The 25,944-nt window shown below is 45.6% G+C and overlaps 2 protein-coding genes across 2 annotated transcripts in view; both read right to left on the bottom strand.

Moving 5' to 3' along the window:
* The window catches only part of KCNIP3 (potassium voltage-gated channel interacting protein 3), a 128,402-nt gene extending 116,112 nt beyond the window's left edge, over positions 1-12,290 (bottom strand). Inside the window, exon 1 of the mRNA XM_081201012.1 lies at positions 11,932-12,290. Coding sequence (XP_081057138.1) covers positions 11,932-11,946 — 15 coding nt within the window. The 5' untranslated portion in view covers positions 11,947-12,290. The remainder of the gene's footprint in view (positions 1-11,931) is intronic.
* Positions 12,291-20,971: 8,681 nt separating this feature from the next.
* PROM2 (prominin 2) overlaps positions 20,972-25,944 on the bottom strand; it is a 52,924-nt gene continuing 47,951 nt past the window's right edge. Inside the window, exons 23-24 of the mRNA XM_081200940.1 lie at positions 23,647-23,736; positions 20,972-22,413 (exon numbers count right to left, since the gene is read on the bottom strand). Coding sequence (XP_081057066.1) covers positions 23,673-23,736 — 64 coding nt within the window. The 3' untranslated portion in view covers positions 20,972-22,413; positions 23,647-23,672. The remainder of the gene's footprint in view (positions 22,414-23,646; positions 23,737-25,944) is intronic.

The following is a 25,944-nucleotide window of genomic DNA, read 5'->3' on the forward strand; positions in this document are numbered from 1 at the left end:
ACACGGTATTCTCATTCCACATTGCTCTCGTGCATTGCACACATCCACTCTCTCCGATATGCGCTGAGTGCTCATAAATAGCTCAGCCCTCCCTCCACCCCATTCAATCAAAGAATCATGTCTAAGCCTGGAGAAAACCATCATTAGCTGTGGGAAGTGTAGTCCATACTTAGCCAAAATGTATGATTTGCCTCAAGGCTGTCCCATTTGTTTTCTTGCTGGTTTCTTTTTTACAGACTTATTTCGGAAAAAGGAGCTGGGTCCAACTGAGCAACCAAACTGTCAAACCATTAACATTACAAAGTGCCATCAAAGTCACTTTGCTCCAAGGAGTGATGTGCCTGTCCCTCTTGTTTGCTTCGTCTCAGCCTTCCGCTTTCTGAGCTGAGCTGAGATTATGTTTTTCATATCCACCAGCATTTGACAGAGGTTGAGAAAAGGTACAGCTATTTTAGATGATGTAAACAAAGGGATCCAGCATGGGCTTGATCTTAAGATGTAGGAAGCTGAGATTAAGGAACAGTGAGTGTGCAGCACATAAACCACACACACACACACACACACACACACACACACACACACACAGTTCCATCAGATACATTCTGGGATGTTAACTTCATTCCCCTACAGTCTCCTGGGAATATACATATTCACATTTAGACACATAACATCATCAGGACATGTGATGCAGGAGATCTCTCCTGCTCCTAAAAAATAGCATTAATAGCTGATGATATCTGGTGAGGGGTTCCAAAAAGAAAACCCTCAATGGATTTTGTTGTGGGGAGGGGACAGACTTCCTGGAAACTGCACCCCAGCTCTATGTCAGATTAGGATGAGGTCAGGGTGGAGCCTGCTGGGATAAAGTCGGAGCCTAGTGGCACCTGGGCAGAGCTGGAGGATAACACCTAGGGGGTGAGGGCAGGCTGTCTCTGCCTAGTGCCTTGGGAATGGTGCTTGGAGAACATTTAAGGGCCGCAGCTAAGAGCAAAACTCAAGCCAAGTTCAAGTGGTGCAGGGAGTTAGAGCTTGGTGCCATCCACATATTGGTGACACCTCAGTCCAAATCTCCTAAAGACAGCTCAATTAGATCTCAAAGAGCCTGGGAGAGAAGACTGAGCCTTGTGGGATCCTGCAAGTCAATCCCCAGGGGAGTGAGCAGGAACAGCATCTGGTGGTAGGATCGGAACCACTACTACCAGACAGGGCCTTCAACACACAATCCCTGAAGGTGGCCCAGGAGGATACTACGGTCAATGGCATCAGAAGCTATAGAGGTATCATGGTTTATTTACATGGCTGCCCTCCTTCTCTCCTGATAAGGGTCATCAGTCATGGTGACAGAGGCAGTTTCAGTCCCAAATCCAGGCCTGAAGCTGGATTAAAATGGGTCCAGATACAGTGGTACCTCGGGTTAAGAACTTAATTCGTTCTGGAGGTCCGTTCTTAATCTGAAACTGTTCTTAACCTAAGATACCATTTCAGCTAATGGGGCCTCCCGCTGCTGCTGCGAGATTTCTGTTCTCATCTGAAGCAAAGTTCTTAACCCAAGGTACTATTTCTGGGTTAGCGGAGTCTATAACCTGAAGCGTTTGTAACCCAAGGTACCACTGCACTATGTTTTGTCCAAGCATGTCTGAAGTTGTACCTACCCACATCTTGAGTACTTTGCCCCCAAAGGGAATATCTGCAACTGAGCTATAGTTATAGTGTAAACTTCTGGCTCCAGGGAGGCCGTCTTAAGAAGGAAGCACAACACAGCCTCCTTTGAGGCTTTGCTTTGGCACTTCCCTCTCCTGCAACAAGGCATTCAGCAGTCCCTGAAACTACTCAGTCCATCCCCTGCCTAACTTTTATCAAGCAAGAAGGACAAGAACTGAGAAAACAGGGCAGTCTGCACCCCAATATTGAACTTGAAAACTCAGCACAGACACCAGGAAGGATAGTTCCACATTAAAAGTTCCCCCTTGATTGACAGTGAGATCAAATACATCTGAGGGTGCATTCAGGCAGTGATGCGACAGTGCTCTGTTGTGAGGCCAACATTTGGCACCCCACCTCTCACCTTCCATTCTAAGTCATTGTTGCAGGATTCTCATCCTGGTACCTCCTGTTTGGTCCTCCATAATCAGAAAAGGCAATTCTGTTCACCCCTGGAGCAGGAGAGATTGTCAAACCATGCAGAACAGGAGCATAGTGGGAAATTTCCAAAGCCCAGGTGCTCTTTCTTCATGGCAACCCCCAGAGCCACACACCTTCTAAGACTATGCAACAAAAATGAATTTTGACCAATGCAGACATTGCAACATCAATACAAAGCCAGATTTTCTCTCACTTCCTGCCTCCCAAGTTATGTAACATCCAGCCCGATGAAGAGCTCTTGGTGGCTCAAAAGCTTGCTGCATTTATGTGACATGACATTTCGTCATAATGAAGGAACTTCAGCTAACAGAATCCGCCTCTTCCTCTGTTGAGCTCATTTATCTGGTGGGTCTCTCCCTGAGCAAAGTTTATTTATTTGGCATGCAGGGAACTGGCAAACAGCCCCCCAGGAGATGATGTCACTGTTCCCTGCTGTGAAATAAGTAGTGCCACGTCATCCCTGCTCCACTGATGTGGAAGTTCTAGAGCTGCACGTTTTCCTTCCAGAAGGAATGTCAGGATGGTCTGTTTGACACTTACAGACAATGGCACTGGTAGCTGTACCATTTCCTACACACAAATGGCTCATTCATAAGAATACAATCCTGCTTGACATTTTTACTGCACTTTAGAATGTTCCAGGCAATATGAGGAAACTAATACTGACCTATTAGTTTTTTATTCTATTAGTAATTTGCAGAGCTCCTCTAAAGGTTCCTCTGGGATGAGAACCGCAGACCTAGGGGCCCAAATGTGCCCTTCAAGACCTCTTTATCAGACTCTCCTCTCCAGCCCCTCTTCACAGGTGTTTTTGCCTGGCTGGAATGTGCCCTTGAACCCTGACAATGCTTCTTGCATGACTGGGTGGAGGGTGGAGAGTGATGCATGAGTGTGAAGAAACTAACTTTGCAAGTGTGCAAAGGCAGAATTCACACTTACTGCTCTGCTTGTTTTTGCCTCTGGCACTGCCCACCCCGTCATGTGGCCCCTGCAAGGTTGCTGAGAAGTGAACGTGGCCCTTGGCCTGAAAAAGGCTCTCCACCCTTCATGAGAGGGGCAGAGAGAGAAAGACTCTTCGGCTGTTTTCTCCATGCCATTCATAAGTGTCTAAATCTCCATCCTGTGGCTGTTCCCCCACTTCCCAAAGAAATGCACTGCACTTTCCTCATACAGAAGGTTGTCCCTACAAAAGCAGGCATAGACTCCTCCTTTTTGAAGGGGAAACTTACAAAATCACTATGAATAGACAATTTGTATCTGGCAGCCTTATCACATTTATTTGGACTCTGGGATCTAATTATAATTGCAACGCAACTCCTTCTGTCTCTCTCTCTCTCTCTCTCTCTCTCTCTCTCTCATTCTCCATCAGCCAGAAGCAGCTGTCTGGTTTTGCTGGTGGAGATGGAAATCTCTGTGCGGAATGAATTCCCAGTCAGTGTTCCAGCAGCAGAGGAACACTTTTATTTCGGTGCTGAATAAAGAGAGATAATTTAGGGGGCATTACTTTCACCTCTGGCTTGCTCTCCAAACTTCCACTAAAAGGACCCCTCCGTACCAGCAATATTTCCTTATTCAGAAATAACATTAGTTCACCAACCAACTGTCCTCCAGTGGTTTGGGGCTCCAACTTGCATCAGCCCCAACCAGTGCTGGATTATCCAGTAAGCAGACTAAACATATGCTCAAGGCACCAGCAAACAAGTGTCGCTTTTTTAAAAAAATTCAACATTTGACATAAAAAGTCAAAGTAGTATTCATGGTGGGAAGAAGCACAACTTTGTTAGACTTCCTTCCTTTCCTACTCAGGTTAGCAGGGAGGATTGGACCCTACTCTGCCCTTAAGCTTCCATTGGGCTCTCCCTGCTCCTTAGCCCACCCAAATGCCAGAATCTTTCCAGTCCAAAAGACATACACTTTTGTTCACATAATCAGTAGAGTGTACTGTAATCCACAAAAACATATGCCACAATAAACTGGTTATTCTTTAATGGGTTGCAGGACTCTCTTTGCTGCAATTGACTAATACAGGTACCCTCCTGGAAATGGGTCCAGCCCCAAAATTAGCTACTCTAATAGCTTTCAACAACCTGGTGCTCTCCAGATGTTTTGGGCTCCCAACTCCCATCATCAGCCCCACCAGGGCTGCAAAGCAACATATGTAGGGTACCAGGATGGAACAGGTTGCCCTATACAGGTGACTTCCTGCTTCCACAGGGGTTACATTCCCAGGTACCACACATATATGTGAAATCGCGTATAGTAGGAGCACCACTGGGTTCAATGGTGGGTGGGACTGGGGAAAAAATATATTCCTGGATACACACCTCATTATCATTACTGTTATGCTAAGTGCATAAAGCTGCAGATAGGTAGCCGTGTTGGTCTGCCATAGTCAAAATAAATTTTTTTCTTCCAGTAGCACCTTAAAGACCAACTAAGTTAGTTCTTGGTATGAGCTTTCGTGTGCATGCACACTTCTTCAGATACACTGAAACAGAAGTTGCCAGATCCTTCTATATAGTGAGAAGGTGGGGAGGGGTGTTACCCAGAAGGGTATGCCAACATCTTCATGGCAGATTTAGAACAACGTTTCCTAAACTCCTACCCACTCAAACCTCTCTTGTACCTGCGATACACTGACGATATTTTTATCATCTGGACACATGGTCAACAGACCCTGGACACCTTTCACCGGAAATTTAATGATTTTCACCCCACAATCAACCTTACAATGAATCAATCTATGCAAGAAATACATTTTTTGGACACTACTATAAAAATACAGTCACGAAATTAAAAGACGCCTGCTCCTTGGGAGAAAGGCGATGGCAAACCTAGACAACATCTTAAAAAGCAGAGACATCACCTTGCCAACAAAGGTCCGTATAGTAAAAGCCATGGTTTTCCCAGTAGTGATGTATGGAAGTGAGAGCTGGACCATAAAGAAGGCTGATCGCCGAAGAATTGATGCTTTTGAATTATGGTGCTGGAGGAGACTCTTGAGAGTCCCATGGACTGCAAGAAGATCAAACCTCTCCATTCTGAAGGAAATCAGCCCTGAGCGCTCACTGGAAGGACAGATCGTGAAGCTGAGGCTCCAATACTTTGGCCACCTCATGAGAAGAGAAGACTCCCTGGAAAAGACCCTGATGTTGGGAAAGATGGAGGGCACAAGGAGAAGGGGACGACAGAGAATGAGATGGTTGGATGGTGTTCTTGAAGCTACCAGCATGAGTTTGATCAAACTGCGGGAGGCAGTGGAGGACAGAAGTGCCTGGCGTGCTCTGGTCCATGGGGTCACGAAGAGTCGGACACGACTAAACGACTAAACAACAACAATAAAAATACAGGGTGGGTGCATAGACACCACCTTATACCGTAAACCAACTGACCGACAAACATATCTTCATGCCTCTAGCTACCATCCCAAACACACCAAACAGTCCATTGTATATAGCCAGGCACTACGTTACAGCCGCATCTGTTCCAATTCTACAGACAGAGACTCTCACCTAAGAGATCTACAGCAAACCTTTTCAGAACTAAAATACCCAGCAGATGAAGTTAGACAACAGATCAACAGAGCCAGACTGATACCCAGAGAGAACTTGCTGCAAGACAGACCCAAAAAAGAAAATAACAGAACACCTCTAGTCATCACATACAGCTCCCAAGTTAAAACAGTACAACGCATCATCAGAGATCTACAACCTCTCCTGGACAATGACAGTTCTCTTTCTCAAGCTCTGGGAGGAAGACCTTTCATTGCCTACAGACAGCCACCCAATCTTAAACAACTCCTAACCCACAATAATACTACAACCAGACTTAACACGGACACTGGCACCAGAGCCTGCAATAAACCCAGATGCCAACTTTGCTGCCACATACACCCGGACAACACCATTACTGGCCCCAACAACATCACACATACCATCTCGGGACTATTTAATTGCTCATCGTCTAACATTGTGTATGCCATCAAATGCCAACAGTGTCCCTCAGCTCTCTATATTGGACAAACAGGCCAAACCTTACGCCAAAGAATAAACGGACATAAATCTGACATCAAGAATCACAAAACAGAGAAACCAGTAGGAGAACACTTCAATCTCCCAGGACATTCTATACAAGATCTCAAAGTAGCTGTTTTACTACAAATGAATTTCAGAAATAGACTGGAAAGAGAAGCTGCTGAATTGCAACTCATTACCAAACTTAAAACCATGGAGAGACCTGGTCTGAACAGAGACATTGGATTCTTATCTCATTATACATGACTAAGCCATTTCTCACCTTCTCACCCCTTGCCTTTTCCTGTAAGACCTATTACAGTCGTTAAGAGTCGTCAACAGGCTCATCTCAGCTATCTGCCAATCTCCCATTCCCACCACCCTTCTGAGTAATACCCCTCCCCACCTTCTCACTATATAGAAGGATCTGGCAACTTCTGTTTCAGTGTATCTGAAGAAGTGTGCATGCACACGAAAGCTCATACCAAGAACTAACTTAGTTGGTCTTTAAGGTGCTACTGGAAGAAAATTTTTTATTTTGCATAAAGCTGAACATGCACTAGTTGAACACATGTAATTTGGAGGGTGCCTTAATGACCACAGCTGACCTCAACAAATCTGTTGATTTTGAACTCTGTCATCATTTTGTTTATAGGAATTAAGAGCCAATCTAAATCCAGATGTCTAACGAAATGTATAGCGGTCCATGGTTGAAGTCGTGTTAATATGTCTGAAGCAGGGTCCCTGTCTCCCTCATCCTAGAACTCCCAATCAGTATGAAATAGGAACTTTGCACTGCCTCCCTTTGTGCTGGTTGGAGCCCATCAGAGTGAAAAGATGTGTGATTCCTGTATTGCAGAGGGTTGGACTAGAGGGCCCTTGGGGTCCCTTATAACTCTACAATCGTTTGATTCTATGAGGTGAGTCAGCCTCTGAGGGTTGGTTTCACTGGAGAAAGCACACAGGAAGAACACCAAAAAGTTGTTCTGTAGGCTCAAAGTGAAGCATTTAGGAGATCTGAAATCACAAGGCGCTTCCGTTTCAAGAGACTGGTGTGCAAGTTCTGTTACACACATTGGAGCATCAATTTATGTCGCTCTGAAATAAGATATTGGAGCACTCCAAATCACTACCCATTTGTAAGACCCAGAAAACAGTAAATATAGCTGAAAGGCAATACAGGAAGATCTGCACTGATTGTTGCAGTGTAATTATAATTATTATATAATTATATTGTATAATATTAGAAGGTTGCATAATCTTAGAAGGCTGGGCCTTCACATGGCTGTGAGGGGATGGGGCTGTGCCTAGCATGAAGGGGACACCCCTCTCCCTCCACACCCACACACCCGCACTTCTGAATTTGCTATCTCACTACTATGTTTAACCAGCTGGAGAGATAAAATGATGTGGCGTTTTTTATTTGAATGGCACGGGGTGAGGAAGTTTCTTTGAATTTCAAAGCCCTACTTTCTCTCTTTTTCTCTTTAATATGAAAATCTCAGTCCTTACAGTTTGACGGGTGTTACGTTTTCAGCTAAACTATTTTTGTCTCTCTATGCTGGCCCAGCCCGATGCCTGATTTGTTCTCCTCCTCATCTTCAAGTGTGCATCTTTTTCCTGACAGCTTTTGAACTGCTTTAGTTTTGTGATAATGATAACAATTCAGCACAGCATGTGAGTACATGTGATCACTGAGCACGTGAGGAGTCCCATCACACTTGGTTTACTTGAGGAATGTGGTTGTGCTGCAGAAAACCAGTTTTCCCCCGCAGGAACAAGGCCTCTCACACAACCAGAACAGGGCAGATGATATCACAAATGGTCTCAGATGGCTGCACCAACCCAAAGAGAGCCATATTTGCCACACTTCTGTTCTCATATCAAAGATAAATTACCAAGCCCCTTCACCTTTCTCTCCCACCCCCACCCCCAGAACCGCACATCGCTAAAGTAAATGTACTGTCTTGTACTCAGGGCAAATCCACACCAGGCATTTAAACATCAAACAACCATTCAAATAAAAATTCAATACATTCAGTGCACATTTAAAGCACGGGGCTTTTCCCAAACATTTCTGGGAGCTGTAGTTTGTTAAAGGTGCTGGGAATTGTAGCTCTGTGAGAGGAAGACCAGTGTCTTTGGAGGAAGTTGTGTTTTATTGTTGCTATTGATTGATTGATTGATTGATTGATTGATTAGTTGTTCTTTTGCCACAGCAAACAAGCACATAAGGGCATCCTGATAAAATTTGCAGATGACACCAAACTGGGAGGGGTGGCTAACACCCCAGAGGACAGGATCACACTTCAAAACGACCTTGACAGATTAGAGAACTGGGCAAAAACAAACAAGATGAATTTTAACAGGGAGAAATGTAAAGTGTTGCACTTGGGCAAAAAAAATGAGAGGCACAAATACAAGATGGGGGACACCTGGCTTGAGAGCAGTACATGTGAAAAGGATCTAGGAGTCTTGGTTGACCACAAACTTGACATGAGCCAACAGTGTGATGCGGCAGCTAAAAAAGCCAATGCAATTCTGGGCTGCATCAATAGGAGTATAGCATCTAGATCAAGGGAAGTAATAGTGCCACTGTATTCTGCTCTGGTCAGACCTCACCTGGAGTACTGTGTCCAGTTCTGGGCACCACAATTCAAGAAGGACACTGACAAACTGGAACGTGTCCAGAGGAGGGCAACCAAAATGGTCAAAGGCCTGGAAACGATGCCTTATGAGGAACAGCTAAGGGAGCTGGGCATGTTTAGCCTGGAGAAGAGGTTAAGGGGTGATATGATAGCCATGTTCAAATATATAAAAGGATGTCACATACAGGAGGGAGAAAGGTTGTTTTCTGCTGCTCCAGAGAAGCGGACACGGAGCAATGGCTCCAAACTACAAGAAAGAAGATTCCACCTAAACATTAGGAAGAACTTCCTGACAGTAAGAGCTGTTTGACAGTGGAATTTGCTGCCAAGGAGTGTGGTGGAGTCTCCTACTTTGGAGGTCTTTAAGCAGAGGCTTGACAACCATATGTCAGGAGTGCTCTGATGGTGTTTCCTGCTTGGCAGGGGGTTGGACTCGATGGCCCTTGTGGTCTCTTCCAACTCTATGATTCTATGATTCTATGATTCTATAAATTAAAAGCAGCATTTAAAAATCAATAAGAAAAATGTGTGTCAAGTGTGTTTTCAATGTATGGTGTGGATCTGCCTTCAGATTCTTGGGCAAGTTATATGGCTTCTGTGAAATGGGCATTATGCTGCAGCAAAACAAGGTGGAGGGAAAGCATTGGCTATGAGTTTAAAACTCAGATCACAACCCTGCCTTCCACTCCGTTTCTTGAGCAAGTAACTCAGCCTTCTGTGAAGTGACCAATCATTATTCAACTACTGGTCTGGTGAGTTGTGTTTCATATGTGAAAGAAAAATGAAATCTGAAAAAGCTTGGAAGCACCTTCCCACATAGTCATTTTCTGGTGGTGCCCCCGACCCTTTGTCTAAGTTCCAGAGGTGCCCATGGGCCCCAAAGGTGGTGGGACTCTGTTCTTTCAGTTGTGTGCTATATGCATTTACTCTGCAATAATGGCAGCTCACGGCTTTCCTGGGGGGTGGTGCTTCCCTCATGCTCAGGCCTCAATCCCCATCACCTGGCCAGGCTCACTTCCCAGCATTGCAGGGAATCCCCCATAGCCTCAGGATCTCGGGGCTGGTTGCTCAAACAGGCCAATCGGTGGCCGCTCACGGAGCCTGGGCTGCCATACAGCCAGATTTATCCTGGATCTTAGGGAAGTCAAGCTCAACAACTTTCATGGTGTCCTGGTTTTTACTTTTGGAAATATGGCAACCCTAGCAGAGCCTTGGCTGCTCTGCTCTTTACCAGTTTTAAAGTCAAATTGGTGTTACTTCTTTTCATTAACGGTACATTAGCAAAACACACCAGTGTGATTATATACTATCACTGCTCAAAACACACCTCAGCATCTATGGTGCAGGAAGTGCATCCTTACACATCCTTTAGAGCATGTTTGTTGGAGAAAAGAGGACATATCCACCCTCCACTCCGAAATATTACTTCTGGAGACCTGGCAGGAGAGGTCTGAACCCTGACCATGATGTTCCAAGATGGGCACCAGACTGTCCCTGGTAAATAGGGACACAAATAGGAATGCATGATATGTGGTTCTTTATGCAATGTGAAAGGGAGGCCAAAAGATCTAACGGAAGGATGTATTGGATGTGTAGGATTCATATCATTTAACTATACACAATTACACTTGGACTGTCTCACACGTGCCAATACAACTCTTGATTTCTGAACAATTAACTGCTATAAACTTGAAGATAGTTCATACATGCAAGTTGATCACTGCAGCATCAAGTCACAACGGGCATGTGTGGATATGGCACCACAGATAGAACGTCCACATCACCTTAAGCCAGTGGTTTTCAACCAGTGTGCCTTGAATGGTGGTCAGGGGTGCCAGGGCAACACTGGGCTCTGTCCCTCTTTCCTTCCCTCCCTCCTCTGATGCCCTCTCATGTCTCTGCCTCCCAAAGGCTTGCACAGCTGTTTGTTGCAGCAGCCCTGGCTACAAGCTCCCCAGGCGAAAGGTGCTTCTAGGGCAGTGTGAGGAGGCACCTCTCTTTGGGGCAGGGGGGGGGCAGTTCAGGGACCTGGGGCAGCAGCTGCGGCTGCCCAGAGGACTCCCAAGGAGGGGGGGGAAGAGAGGAGGCTGAGGGAACACTCCTCAAGGGAGGGAGAGGGGCTGCCAGCTCTGCAGGAAAGAGGTGACATAACTGGGCTCCTAAGCCCCCGCAGGAGTCTGCAGAAATAGGACCCAAAAAGGTTGAAAACCTCTGCCTTAAGCAAAGTTTTCCAAAGGGCTCAGTGCACGCATGCAGTGCCTGCTACTAGTCACCAAGTGTAGGAAAAATAAGTTCTAACCAAGGTACGTGTGAACTAGTCAACTAGGATCACAGGAACAAGCATCATATATTATTTCACTTTTATGCACATTTTAAATTTTCCTATATACCCAGATTGCCTGCATTCACAAACACAAGGCATGCATTTGTGCAAGAAATGTACCACTTACACAACTTTATGGCTATGGCTCTATCCATATAGTCCATTTAAAGTACTCTAGTACCACTTTAACAGTGATGGCTTCCCCCCAAAATTATGGGAACTGTAGTTTGCTAAGGGTTACTAAGAGTTATTAGGGGGCCCATAACAAACTACAGCTCCCAGTGGTCTAAACCACTGAGCCTCTTGCTGGTCTTGCTGATCGTAAGGTCAGCGGTTCAAATCTGCACGATGGGTTGAGCTCCCGTTGCTCTGTCCCAGCTCCTGCCAACCCAGCAGTTCAAAAGCATACCAGCAAGAGTAAATAGTACCGCTGCAGTGGGAAGGTAAATGGCGTTTCCATGCGCTCTGGTGCTCACGGTGTCCTGTTGTGCCAGAAACGGTTTAGTCCTGCCAGCCGCATGACCCAGAAAGCTGTCTGCGGACAAACGCCAGTTCCCTCAGCCAGAAAGTGAGATGAGCGCCACAACCCCATAGTCACCTTTGACTGGACTTAACTGCCAGGGGTCCTTTACCTTTTTTACAGTTCCCAGTGTTCTTTTGGTGGAAGCCACTGCTGTTAAAGTGGTATGAGAGTCCTTTAAATGGAAGGTGTGGATGGGACTCATGAAACCTTAGAGGCAGGGATTTTCTTCTGAGCATCTGCCACCCCACCTGCAGGCTTCACTTTCGCGTGGCATTTACTCACCAGGTTCTCAAACATGTCCTTGCTGGAAACTTGACAGTGGTTTTCGGCCGTTTCGTGGATTCAGTCCCAATGTGGGGGTTGGTGGGAGGTGTTCTCTCTCTCTCTCTCTCTCTCTCTCTCTCTCTCTGGCCTACAAAATCCAAACAGCGCCGGCTGTTGCTCCTGCGACTTCCCTCGGAGTTGTTCCCTTGAGGCTGCTCTCGCCAGGCCTGCCTTGGCGGCTGAGCGAAGAAGAGGCGGAAAAGTGGAGCGAAGGTGGCCCTGCCAGCTGCCTTTGTCCTTGTGGAAGCATCCTCAACAAAAGAGAACACCCCTGTGCCAAGTTTACCTACTGAACCATTATTCCCACTCTCTGTTAGGCAACATGCCAGCCTAGGCTGCCAGTTTCCATAGCAACCGAACTCTCAGCGCCCCCCTCCTCCTCCCCCTTTGCTCTCTCTTTCCTAATGCAGCCCATGAGCTGACTACATGAACCCCGCCAGGGGGATTTAAAGGGGGCATCCCCTGTCAGTATGGAGGGGTCAGGGTCTGTGAAAGTTCTTGCTGCCTGTGTCTGTGGGAGACCTTGACCGGAAGGCCCCTGTTTTCACTTCCACACACCGAGGAAGGGAAGGAGACGGGAAGAACACAGGAGTGAGGGAATTGGGGCCAGCCAGAGGGCCAGATCCTGATCTCCCCCACCCGACGGGAGCCAGCTTTTTGTTAGGGGGAGCAGGACTTTGTGGGTGAGGCAGAACCAACATGATTGGTCAGTTAGTTAAGTATGTCTATTGTTTTACTTGACCTGGGGGGCACCTGCCCCCCCAGCTACGCCCATGCACCCACCTGAAATTCACCTGGCACTGCAGGGACCCCAAGGGGCCCATTTTCATTTGCGCACATCATAGTTTGAAGCCTAGCTGGGTGGGACAAAGGCATGGGGAGCTGCAGGTGCAAATTCTGCTTCCAGCAGGGAGTTCCCCCTTTTCATCTGCAATGTCAGGGTACAGCAAGTGGGCATGGCTTGGGTGATGCAGCCTGGTGGGGTGAATTGGGAATCCTGGGGGGCCTACTGCAGGCTGGGGGTTCCCCATTGCTGAGATAACAAGAGAATCCATCTCAAAGGCACACTCGAAGTACACAGGGACACAAGGAGCTGATTTATGTTGACTGAGGGCTCGCCCACACTTCCCTTTGCCACATGCCCAGAAAGCCCTAGTCCAAGCGGTTTCCCCCTTGCCCTGCTCTTTTCCCATTCTTTAGTTCTAAATCAGAACAAACAGCAACCCACAGAAAACCCTATTGCTGTTTGCTCCAATTGAGCACTAAAGTGCAGTTTTCTATGGGGGGAAGCAGTGGGACCAGAGGAAGTGAAAATAAGTCCTGAGAGCATTGGTCCATCATGGAACCGTAGAGTTGGAGAGGAACACGAGGGTCATCTAGTATTGTCTGCACTGACTGGCAGAGTGCCAGGAAGGCAGGGGGAGCAACAGTAGGCGGAACCAGAGCAAATAGCAGTCAGAGCCATCCCCTGTAGGAAAGGAGGCAGGCTGCTTGGGGCTGGCTGAGGGCACCTTGAGGATGGTGGGGCAGTGCCCCATACGCCCCAGTGTTCTAGGCTCCACTGTCTAACTAGACATCAGACAACAACTTTATGGGGGGGAATATACCCCCAATTCCTCTTTGTTTTGGGAAGAGGTCAGGTAGATGCCGCAGATCAGGGTTCGAGTACATACTCTACTCTGCATGCAGCTCCCAGGTTCAGTCCCCCACATCTCCGATTTGGAGGAGGGAAGAGTCAGGTAGGAGGGGATGAGAAAGGCCTTGTGCTGCCTGAGACCCTGGAGAGCCACTGCCAATCAGAGTAGACGATATTGACCTCAATGGACAAAATGAGGGTCGTAGTAGAAGGCAGCTTTCAATATTATAACTGGGTTGGAGTCCCAGATCCACCTCTTTGGGTCTTACCCAACACTGTGCACTTTGTCTTAGCCAAGCTGACGGGTAGCTTTCTGGACCCCACCTAGCATGTATGTTGTCATAGGTTTTCAAGCTCTCATGTAGAACCAAAGGCAGATCGAAGCACACTCTTGCCATCTTAGAAATGGGAAGGAGGTTATCCTCTACCACAGCTCCATTTTTTATTTTATTGCTCTCTCTCCCCACCCCACCCCCCGCGCTGACACCAAAGGCTTGTTTGCAACAAACAAGCCAGCACATCCTTTCTGAGGCAATGTAGGTGCCCTTGTTTTTCACAAGAAGAGCATCTTGTCCCTGAGGTATTAGTAGATCCCTGTCTCCCTTGTTCTTTTTATTGAGGCTTTCATGTCAGGGTCTCAAAGTGGCAGCGGAAAAGCAGTAGGCATTCAGTTTGTGTTGAGCTTTTCTCCAGGAGAGAAGAATTTGCTTTTGTTCTCAAAGATCAGCTGAGATTATACTCACTTTGCAGCCTTCAGCTGTTAACAGATTCTCTACTCTGAGATGCTTTACCGCCAGTAACCTCTTTTATCCTGGAATTATCTTTGAACAATTTAGCAACCCCATGGAGGCAAAACACAGACTGGGCACTTGGTACAAATGGGCTCAACTTTCTTCCTGGTCCTGCCGCTTATCTAGCTGCCTTTCCCAGGACAAGACAAAAAGCACTTTCAACAGCAACCCATGCAGTGGCAAATCCATCTTGATCTCTCCCAATCAGATTAAAAAGTGGATGCTGTCCTTAATCAGTGACCTCACCTTAAAGCTGCCAAGTTATATTCCCTTTTGTTGCCTCCCACCTGCTTCCGTTTTGCAGATGCTGCATCTATCAAAGGAATACTCCTTGCCCATTTTCACGAGGGCTGTTGCTTCTCAAGGATTAACAAGCCTCGCACTCAGCTCTGCAGGAATCAATGGGTTGTTTCCCAATTTCCTTTTTTAAAAAATAGATATTTTATTGGTTTTATAATAGAACAACATTAATAAACTCCAACAAAGCCTGCAGTGTTACATGCATACACCACACCAGTCACAGAGGAGGAGGAAAATTGAGTGGGGAGCCTGTCAAATAACAGAATCTTTGAATGCCTCATCAGTGCTTTAACTGACCGTGGCATAGCCATGAGAGATCTGACATTAAATCACTTCTGTTTACACAGGTGATATATGGGAACCATACCTTGTCAAAATGTTTGTGTTTAGTTCGGCCTCTAACAACTCTTCTGTTTTGCGTTAGATGCTTGGAAAGAGTCAGATCCCAAACTTCCCTTGCCATCCCATCCCTTTGGGGTCTTTCCAATGGGAGGCGATCTCTAAATGAGTAGTGCTAAACAGCAAAGCAGTTAAGCCCTTATATGGAACCCATTTCAGCTGAATCCAATTAGATGTTGGCTGCTTCAAGACATTTTGTGGATGGAATTCAGTCACATACAAACACAACATGGCATAACCTCCCTGCAAACAAATCGGGTGGATCGTTCCACAAATGGATTGTCTGGAAGTGACCTGAGAATTATAAGCCCCATGCATGTGTTGCTCACATGCAACCACTTTCAGATGTGGTTGTTTTTAGAGTTATTTCATTTTTGTTTTAAAATGATCATTTTTTAAACTTCGTAATTGCAAATTGCCCTGGGCATTTTTCCACAGAAAGGCAGAACATGGGGTTTAATCAATAAATCACCTCCCCCTTGAGAGCCACTACTGTGTGCATGTGTACAGCTCACCATTCCCTTGATGTGCTCAACAAAATTCATGACTGATGCTTTAATGGAAGCAAGCAACCTCAGACAAAGCCAAATGTGGATATAACATTTAAGTGTTTGGCATGTTTCTTTCTCCTGTTACGATCTTTTATTACAAAATACAGGCTGTTGTTTATCTCTGTTAACTATAGTGCACTACAGATCAGTGCTAGAGCAGAAAGGCTTCTTTCTGAAGTCCTGGAGAGCAGCTGCCAGTCCGTGTAGGCAGTACTGAGCTGGAGAGACCAATGGCCTGACTCAGTGGGAGGCAATGTGGCCATGATGCTCTACAAGAATATCATCTGGAGGTTTCAACCTTGCTCTACTTTTCACTGCTATTTTCACCTCCATCTTTCATGGAAAGTTTTGACCAGCTAGTCGTCCACTGATGATTTTTGGGGGTGGGGGGTTGTCCTTAACACAATGCCAGCCCCTTTCAGTGTGAAACCATTGCAGTATCTACTCGGACTGCATCTCAGTGCCTTTGCTCAGCCTGAGAAAGGAAATGTCAGTCATGTGCACATGAAATGTGACTGCTGGCATCTCTGTGCACTTCGAAGATTAAAGGAGAACCATGGTACTCACCATCCTTGAGTTGAGGAACAAAAATGTGGGTGTTTGGAATCTACATGGCTCAGGCGCAGGACGGGATATGAATAATACATACTGCCTCAAGGCCTCTTTTTGCAGCTCTGCTCTTGAGCTATCCTGATTATAAGAGGATCAGAAGTAGACAGCTCTATTTTTGCCCACAGAATAAACAATTGCTTATTATTTCATAGCAGAGGTCTTGCCATTTGACACTTCATTGTTCCAAGGCAGACATGCCACAATATGCAATCGCTTATTGAAACTGGGGTTGTGGGTTGTTGTTGTTTTTCCAAATACCCCCCCCCCCATGACTTGCATAGAAAGATGAACTCAGACATCATAATGTGCCAACTACTATGAAGGAAGAGAGAGGGTGGGGGGTTACTGGTTTACTGGTTTGTTTGTTTGTGTTTTTATTGTGTGTTTTGTGTTTTTAACTTGTCTTTTTATTCTGTGAACTGCTATGAGATCTACGGATGAAGGGTAGAATAAATAAATAAAATAACTAAACAAATGGTTATGATAATGATAGTTAATTAACACATAGGAAGCTGTGGGAGCTCAAGGCTGCTGAGAAATGGTGCCCTTTGGCAGGGGCAGCCCAGCTGTTAGGCCGAGTGAGGCAGCTGCCTCAAGTGGCAGAGGCTGGAGAGTGGACTGCAGCTGTGGTGAGGTGCAGAAGAGCAGAGCTAAGCAGCCCATCTGGTAGCTGCTGTCCCATCACAAGTGTTGAAGCTAGATTCATCAACAAGTCATGTTGGACTCTTTACACACCATACATTTAAAGCACATTTAAACCACTTCCCCTCCAAAGAATCCTGGAAACAGTAGTTTTAATGTCAAGAGTGCTAGGAATTGCAGCTCTTTGAGGGGCAGGGAAGGGGGAGAATGTAATTTGTTTTACATTTAAAGTCAAATTGATCAAATTTGCACTTTCCAAAACAATATGAGACCCGACACACAGCCTTCCTTCATATTAGTAAAAAAAACACCTGAATACAAAAATGTATTTATTGGGACAAATTCACACCAAAATGCTGACTAATGTTCATGAGGTGTTTGTTGTTGTTGTTAAGTGCAAATTGCTGCAGAAATGTGGAGAACTAAATGGAAGAAATAGAACCTGAGAGAATCGAAACCGATTCTTCCCTAGGAGGAAGAAATGACTGGATTCTTCTCTTGAGGGGGGGAGAGATGTACTTTAAATGTATCGTGAGAACCCAGCTTTGTCCGCAAGCACAAAATGGTCTTGAGCCACCCATGGCTAAGGCTTCCCTTACTCCAAGACGAAGCCCTGGAACACTGTGCTGGGATCTGGCTTTGGAATCAGTGTTTGTCTAGGAATCGGATGAGTGCCATGGGCAAGCTGCTCTCTCACCCTTCATTCCTCATCAGCAAAATGGGGGGGGGGGGATTGCTATATCCTGTGCATACAACACAAGCCAAAGCACACCGCTCCCTTTCTCAGGCTGCTTGTTGTTGTTGTTTATTCGTTTAGTCGTGTCCGACTCTTTGTGACCCCCTGGACCAGAGCACGCCAGGCCCTCCTGTCTTCCACCGCCTCCCGCAGTTTGGTCAGACTCATGTTTGTAGCTTCGAGAACACTGTCCCACCATCTCGTCCTCTGTCGTCCCCTTCTCCTTGTGCCCTCCATCTTTCCCAGCATCAGGGTCTTTTCCAGGGAGTCTTCTCTTCTCATGAGGTGAGTATTGGAGCCTCAGCTTCAGGATCTGTCCTTCCAGTGAGCACTCAGGGCTGATTTCCTTAAGAATGGATACGTTTGATCTTCTTGCAGTCCATGGGACTCTCCAGAGTCTCCTCCAGCACCAGAATTCAAAAGCATCAATTTTACAACCTGCTTACAACCTGCATTTCAACAGCTTCTGCAATGGAGAAGGCAAAGAGAGGGGTGGGCAGGGCTAGCAAAGGATGGCCTTGAGCGAGTGCAGCCCCACATGCTGAGGACCAGTTTCTGTTGGAGATGAAGGGGGGCCATTGGAACTGAGCCAAAGGGATTGTGGGATGCTCTTTAAACACTTGAGATGAGCACTTTAGAGGTTGAGCCAAAGCCTTAATGGAAAATATATGCTATGAGAACAGTGATTTGAAAAGGGAGTGAAAGAGTGTAGAGAAGGGGTGGGGGAAGCTTTTCTGCCGAAGGGCCACATGCCCTTCTGGGACACCTTCTGAGGGCCACGTGCCAGAAATGGGTGGGCCCAACTCTACCTTTGCACAGCAGGTAGCTTCTACACACACACACACTCCCCCCTCTGTGTCCTCCATGCAGCCATGCAAAGAAGTGTGTGTGTGTGTGTGTGTGTGTGTGTGTGTAGGGGTGCCTGGGCAGAGTCCCAAGGGCCAGACAGAGGGCTAGAATAGTGCTGCGCAGGATCCCAGGGGAGCACTGGAGGCAGCAAAGGAGAGAATCCCCTTTCCTGTTCAAGGGAGCTGGTGACTTTAGCTGGCTGAGGGCTTTGGAGAAGTAACAGCCTTGAGCCATCGAGGGCCAAGGAGAGGGAGCAGCGGTCTGCTTAAGCAGGAGCATGTTGGAGGGTGAATAATGCATTTCCACAAAAGAGCACTATCCAAACTATTAAGTATAATTGCCCATTCATCAGAAGTGACAAAAGGAGCAGACTTCAAGCAGCTCTTTCTGAAGAAAGGGTGAAAAATGTTTTATTCTGGGCTGCCTTTTTTAAAAACTGGCAATGTCTTTTAGTGTCCTTTTCGAAACTATTTCCTTTTTTAAAAACACACAGACATATGCTTAACTGCCTTGAGTGTACGGTAGACACTGCCACCCTGGCACTCTCCATATGTTCCCATCAGTCCCAGTCAGCCCAGCCAGACGACACTGGGACTGATGGGAGGGCAGCCGTGCCGGCTGGACCTGACGGCCCTTGGGAGCCTAAAACATCTGGAGCAAAGCCTGACAAAGCCTGGCATAAGGTCCGTTTATAAATCTCCCCCCCCTTAAAATAATAATAATCTCCAGCTATAAAAAATACCACTTGGAAAAGCTCCAACAGATTATAACAAACTGAACTGAAACATTTGGCAGATTATAGCTTTCAGCAGATTTAATCCTGCCGGAGAAAACTGCTGTTGTATTCAAATGCCCTGCCAGAAGGTAGCTAAATCTGACTGCACTCAGCTGCTTTAAGAGGAAACAAAATGTTGCCAGATCTAGTGAGATTTAGTATTCTAGAAAATTTCAGGCTGGGAAACAGACAATTGTTTTTCAGGGCATGTTCACATGACCACTTACTCCGCATTTCCACTGCTAGTTTTTGAAACCACATTTGCGTGATGTTAGCCACAATCCATATTGATGCTGCAGTTTCTTGACAAATACTTATGTTTGATGCCTTTTTCTCAAATCAGCTTCAGCCCAACTAGGAAACTTAAGCTGCAATTTGCTTCTTAGTAACGGTGTGTACATTTGAGAAAGCCATTATGCATCTGCAGCTGAGTGCCCATGTGCCTAGGACAGTTTCATTAATTCCTCGGGGGGGGGGGGAGGTTGCAGGGGCAGGGAAACCAAAAGGTCATGTGTGACAGTGAAGACATCCCCACCCCCCTCTTGTGTAGACATGCAACCTGAAATGCAGCAGAGAAAAAGACTTCCTTGTGTTTGAAGCCACGAATGTGGACATACTAATAGGAGTGAGGCACATTTCTTAGGACACGCTGCCACCTTTGCTCAGGCATGTTACATAGGTTTTGAAACACTTAAAAAACGTGGCAAGACTTTTTGTCATATGTAAAAGCAGGGTGTGACTGCAAACATCAGTAGTGATCCTTCATCTAAACCAGGCTTCTTCAACCTTGGCCCTCCAGATGTTTTTGGCCTACAACTCCCAAGATCCCTAGCTAGCAGGACCAGTGGTCAGGGATGATGGGAATTGTAGTCTCAAAACATCTGAAGGGCCAAGGTTGAGAAAGCCTGATGTAAACTACTTTAGGAATGTTTATGAAATTATCCCCGTTTAAAGTTACCTCCAGATTTTTTTGTATTTCTAATTGCCTGACCTTATGTGCAGGAAGGCACTGGTGCACTGGCAACTCACAAGTGACTTCTAGATTTTGCACAGCAGCTTCACCAATCTGGTGCCCTCCACATGTTTTGGACCAAAGCATCTGCTCCTCTGGCTGGCTACTGATAGGGGAAATAGAAATTTCAATACAATATGGGTTTTCCTGTTTTTCAGATTAATCAGTGGAGGTTATATTTTTGATACACATTGAGAAATTTGTTCATGGCTAATTGTTATGCCTTCATCCTGGTATGACATATATTTTTATCAAAAATATCAAGGCTATGTCAAATTAATTTTTTTTCAATAGCAGGCTTCTCTTCTCTTGCCTGATAATGATGCAATAGTAGGAGAAGTTGAGCCTGACAAACTTCTCTCTGGATTGAATCTGCCAAACCTACTTGTGAACAGAGTAAGAAACTCTGAGTGCAAAAGCAGCTGAACTATCACCACAGGATGACTGAAACCAGAGGACACTCTCCACATCTTGAGGGGGAAAGGCCACAGCTCCTTGAAACCCCCAAGTTCAGTCCCAGTTGTAGGGCAGGGAAAGTCCTCTGTCCCAAACCCTGGGGAGCTGCTGCCAGTCAGTGTAGAGAATACTAAGCTGGGTGAGCCACTGGTCTAACTCAGTATGAGACAACCTCTTACATTCCTGGGTTTCCCAAATCATCCCCTGCTCTTCCCCAAAGACACACATGCAACAAAAAGTTTTGATAGCCACATCTTTCAAAAGTACCTTATTTATTAATAGGCCAACGTTCCCAAACCGACTGGGGCAAATTGCAGCCATTATTATACACAAGACCAGTGGATTGCTGTCCCCAAAGGGCTCAGACGGCAGGAGCTTCGTGCATACGTGGGAGCGGGCCATTTTCTTTCTGCGTGGCACATGCAGAGGCATGCACATCCAGAGGACAGAATAACATGTCTATTTTTAGCAACACTCCTACATGCATAGCACCAGGGGAAAGCAGTGCCTGAATTGCTTCTTGCTGGTGTGGCATGCAGAGAGAATTTTGCTAAAAATAAGCACTGCATTACCCCTTTGTGCATACATGGAAGGCAGCATCATGGAGGGAGAACACAGGGGAGGAACACAGCTCAATGGCTGCTGGTTGAGCACCTGCCTTGCATGTAGAAGGTCTCAGGTTCAGACCCCGGAAGCTGCTGTGTATTCTAAGCTAGGTTAGGGAATAAATTGTTTTGTTTCTCTCTCTCTCTCTCTCTCTCTCTCTCTCTCTCTCTCTCTCTCTCTCTCTCTCTTAATGCTGCCTATCTGTTTTCTGCTTCATCCCACATTTCACCATTTCTTATATAAATAAAGATTCTTAAGTTGAAATCTGAGATTTTGATCAGGGGAGGAGGTGGATACTTTTGACAATGTGGAATTATTTTGGCAACCTCAACTCCCGCAGACACACCAGGCCAGCACAACCACAGTTCTTGCCGCTTGCGAGGTGGGGGATTCCTCCTACCCTAGAAGTGGAGAAGGAAACTGATTCAGGATGTTTTCAAAGCTGAATCTAATATGCAAACTGAAACACAGCTGTGCCTCAAAAGTCTCAGGAATTTGAAATTTTGTGATGCAGTTCTCCAAGAAAGAGTGCTAACAAAAAAGCATATATTAAGGGAAATAGCACGCTGCATATAATATTATGTTTATCAGGGGAAGATCAACTAACATGCTGATGAATTATCATGATGTGGGTTTTAAAAAATGCAGAAATGTGCTGCAGAAATGTGGAGAAGTGAATTTAAGATTTGAAAAATGAGAAACAGTGAGAACTGAAATCTACAGAACCCTCCATCCCTACTCAGTCTCATCTATGTTATTATTAAAAAGTAACCTGCCAAGTGGTGAAACAGGCCACTTGTAAACAGTGGTGTACCAGGTTGCAACAGAAAGAGAAAGGCTTAAGAGGACATCAACCACCTGGCCATCATCTACAGATTTACTCGCTCTCTTTGAGTGCGAAGAACCAGCAAGGGATACTTGGGAGGAAAGCCAATTTGTGATGAGATGAGTAACAGCGAAGGGATAAGACGTTTTCAGTCCAAGAGAAGTCGCTTCATGAAGAGCTCAGTTATCAACCCCACGCAGCGCAGAGGGCCACCCTTGGAAGGATCCAGCCATTTCCCCATGGTGATTCCTGCAAGTGAAAAACATGAGAATGGTTGGGGTGAGGGGCTCTATAGGCAGACAGGCCTAATTGATTTTAGCAGAGTTCTGAAAGGCATCAGGAATCTCAGTCAGAAACTCCAGCTGGATTATTTGAGCCGGCTTGACATGACTGCTGCCATTTAACGGGTTAAGGTGGAGAGAAGCTGGTCCTAAAGGTTCTGTGTGCTTATCTGTTCCCTAGACAGCAAAATGGCCCTCACTTTCATCTGTTGTACTATTAACAGAAGAGAGAAAAACTAGTTTGTTATAGGGTTGGAGGGATTGTTACAGGATTGGATGATATCAGTGGGTCCCTTACTGGCCTGTGAGGTTTAGAATCCAGTAGAAAAACCTACTTACTGGTCAAACCAATTCCTATGTAAAGTTAATGGCCTTAGCCACTCAGCTAAGTACTGTCACATCAGCAGTTTAGTGTAAGCCTTGCTGCCATAGAGATAAATAGGTGGGCTTTTCCCACCTCACCTGGCCGGAACAATAGGGAAGTGGGGCTGTGTCTGTGTGTTTTGGCTGAACTGAAAGGAGACACAGAGTGACTTGACTTGAGAGGGCTGAATGTGCAGGGTGTGTGCAGGGTCCAATATCAGTTGCCTTTCTCTAAAACCAGGGCTTGTCTTTGTGGAAGAAGGGAAATTCCTAGCTAGATTTTTGGGGAGGTCACAAAAAAGGCAGGAGAGGGACTCCTGCCAACAAGTCCATAATGGGGAAGCAAGATCTGTTGGGGTGTTACTGCTGTGCGCCCCTCCATCCTATGCTTATGTTGTGTATGTGTTTAAATAAAACAATATATTCTAAATACATCACAGTCTCCACTGACCATCATTCCAAGGAAACTAAACCTCAGGAACACCTGGTAGAGTCTCTTGCCATTCAGAGATTCAGTGAGCACAGTATTTTAGTTTTATCTACAGGAATCTGAGGCACTTCCAAATGCCCAGAAAGGAGCAAGGAAAGTATTTAAGCAGTAAGTATTAGCTTGGTGCCATTTTTGTAATTTTAAGAGCTTAAACTGGGAAAGCTGAATGTTGTCAAAGAGCACTTGGTGGCTCTCAGATTCTCACACTAGCAAAGGTGGCCAGAAGTTTTGTACTCTGAGCTATTGTGGCAACTTTGCACTTGATGATCCTGTGGCAGAAAGAGGGAAGGATGTGCGCATGAGCAGCCCAGGGGTCCCAGATCCCCAGAGAACGCACATCTCTCTCACCTGGATAACCAAACACATGGAGTTGCTTACAGTCGCAGAGATGTGACTCGTGGGATATGGAAGGGGTAGGTTTCCTCTGATCCAGTAGAGCTAGACACAACATGGGGGAAAAACACAAATGAGAGGTTTGGGGAGAAGTGACGCCCCTTTCTCTATCACCCGGGAGCGACTGTTACTTTTTCTTACAAGGTCTGTTGTGAAACCAGGGCGACGCTATGCACAAATAAATGCCAACCCCCTAAGGAAATGAGACAAAAGATAAAGCAAAAGGATATTAAGCCAGGTAGAGAACCATAACATTATTGGAGAGGTGCGATTCTGCATTCTGTGATGAAGCTAAAAGAAGGGAAATTACATTAGTTGGAAGAATATACTTGACATTCTTATTGTGCTCTAATCTTCCTTCTTCCTTTCTTCATAGCATCCATGTTGTGCTGTATATATATTTTAATATTTGGTTTATTTAATTTTGTGGATTGGTGCCCAGAAAAAGGCTTTAAAAATCTATTAATACATTTCAATCAAAACTAGGTAAAAATAACAATTGTAAGGCAAGCCTACAATATGCACTCATCCTATCAGCTATCTATGAGTATGGGACTGACTTAACACAAGAATTGTCCCCATCACGGCCAGCCTCCAGCTTCTAACATGGGTCAGCTGGCAAAATATAATTATTTTGAATTCCAGAATCTACTATGCAAACTTCCCCTGCCAAATCAAGTGATATAAAGGAAGTCAAGTTCCACTTCCTCAACCCTTTTAACATTTATTAACAGATGGTTGGCTATAAGAGTTATAACCCTGTGTCAGGGCTGGTGTAAGACGCAGGTCAGCAAGAACAGAAGCAAATCTCAGACGCCAGCGAAGTTAATGCTTTATTCAAGGAAATGAAATAAACCCTGCCTAGGGGTCTCAGCAACCTTTCCCAGTCGGTCTTGCCCTATGAGCAGTTGCTGGGACTGAAGGTCCCTGCCTTCCAAAACCCTTAAGGCTCTTCCTCTCCTGGATATTTCCCAAGCTGTCTGGGGGTTCCCTTGGGGGTTCCCCGGCTGCTGCCTTCCACCACTCCCCTCATCCAGCCAGTCCCTTGACAGTAAGTGTGTATGTGGAGGCAGGGTTGAGTTCATGAAACCAATTCTCTTGCAACCATTTTATACCAAATTGCTGGAGCATACAAATAAAATGAAAGAAGGTTAAGACCATTCTGGATGTTTTCTAGCCAATTATGGTATCTTAAATGAGAGCTCAAGGTATCATAATTTGGTTTTCTACAATTACCCCTAGAAACTGCAGTCTTTCCTTTGGTCAGGATGAACTTCTAAAAAAACATTCCTTATCAGCTAAATGCTGTGCCAAAACACTTGCTATCCCAGAGACTGTCCTCCAATTAAAATACAGTGGTACCTCGGGTTACGAACTTAATTCATTCCAGAGGTCCGCTCTTAACCTGAGGCTCACTTTCGCTAATGGGGCTCCCACTGCTGTTACGCCGCCATTGGATGATTTCTGTTCTCATCCTGGGGCAAAGTTTGCAACCTGAGGTAACTACTTCTGGGTTAGCAGAGTTTGTAACCCGAAGCGTTTGTAACCCGAGGTGTTTGTAACCCGAGGTATCACTGTACATGGCTTTTAAGCACACATAAAAGTGAAAGCAAAAGTAAAAGAAATTAACACAGATCTGCTCCATGCCTGCATATTGCAATTAACATTAACAGCTGAACCAACAGACTTTAAAACTTTTTAAAATAAAAACAAATTAAAACAGACCACAGAGCTCAAGAACAAGCAGCCTTACTTGTTACCATCTTTACCTGGAATAAAATAAATAAAGTAAAGCTCCTGAAGAAGAGCTTCTACCTGAGCTCTATAAGGAATGCATGGAATGGTGGGTGCCTATGCTGGCTGGCTTGTTTACCACCGTAAACAACATGGGCCAAATGTCCTCTGGATAGAAAATGAATATCCTTTTTCCAATTTATAAAAAAAGGGGATTGAAATGATCCTCAAAACTATCAGCCAATTAGCTTGTTAGACATCTCCTCAAAGTTATATATGCGGTAACTCCTTCAAAACTTTTTGGACTGGTTGCAAAATAACAACATCATTCATGACGAACAAGTGGGGTTCAGAGGAGGACACAGTGCCATTGGTCAATGTTTCACCCTGAACCATATTATAAGCAAATATACTAAAAAGAACATGGGCCAGCCAGAAGTCATTCGGAAGCCCACAGGCAGGGCTAGATGACAATAGCTCCCCACTGCTTTCCCTCCTCAGGACACGGCTTCTGAACAT

Source organism: Podarcis bocagei, assembly GCF_964188305.1.
Source record: "Podarcis bocagei genome assembly, chromosome: 7".
In the NCBI taxonomy this organism is placed as follows: domain Eukaryota; kingdom Metazoa; phylum Chordata; class Lepidosauria; order Squamata; family Lacertidae; genus Podarcis; species Podarcis bocagei.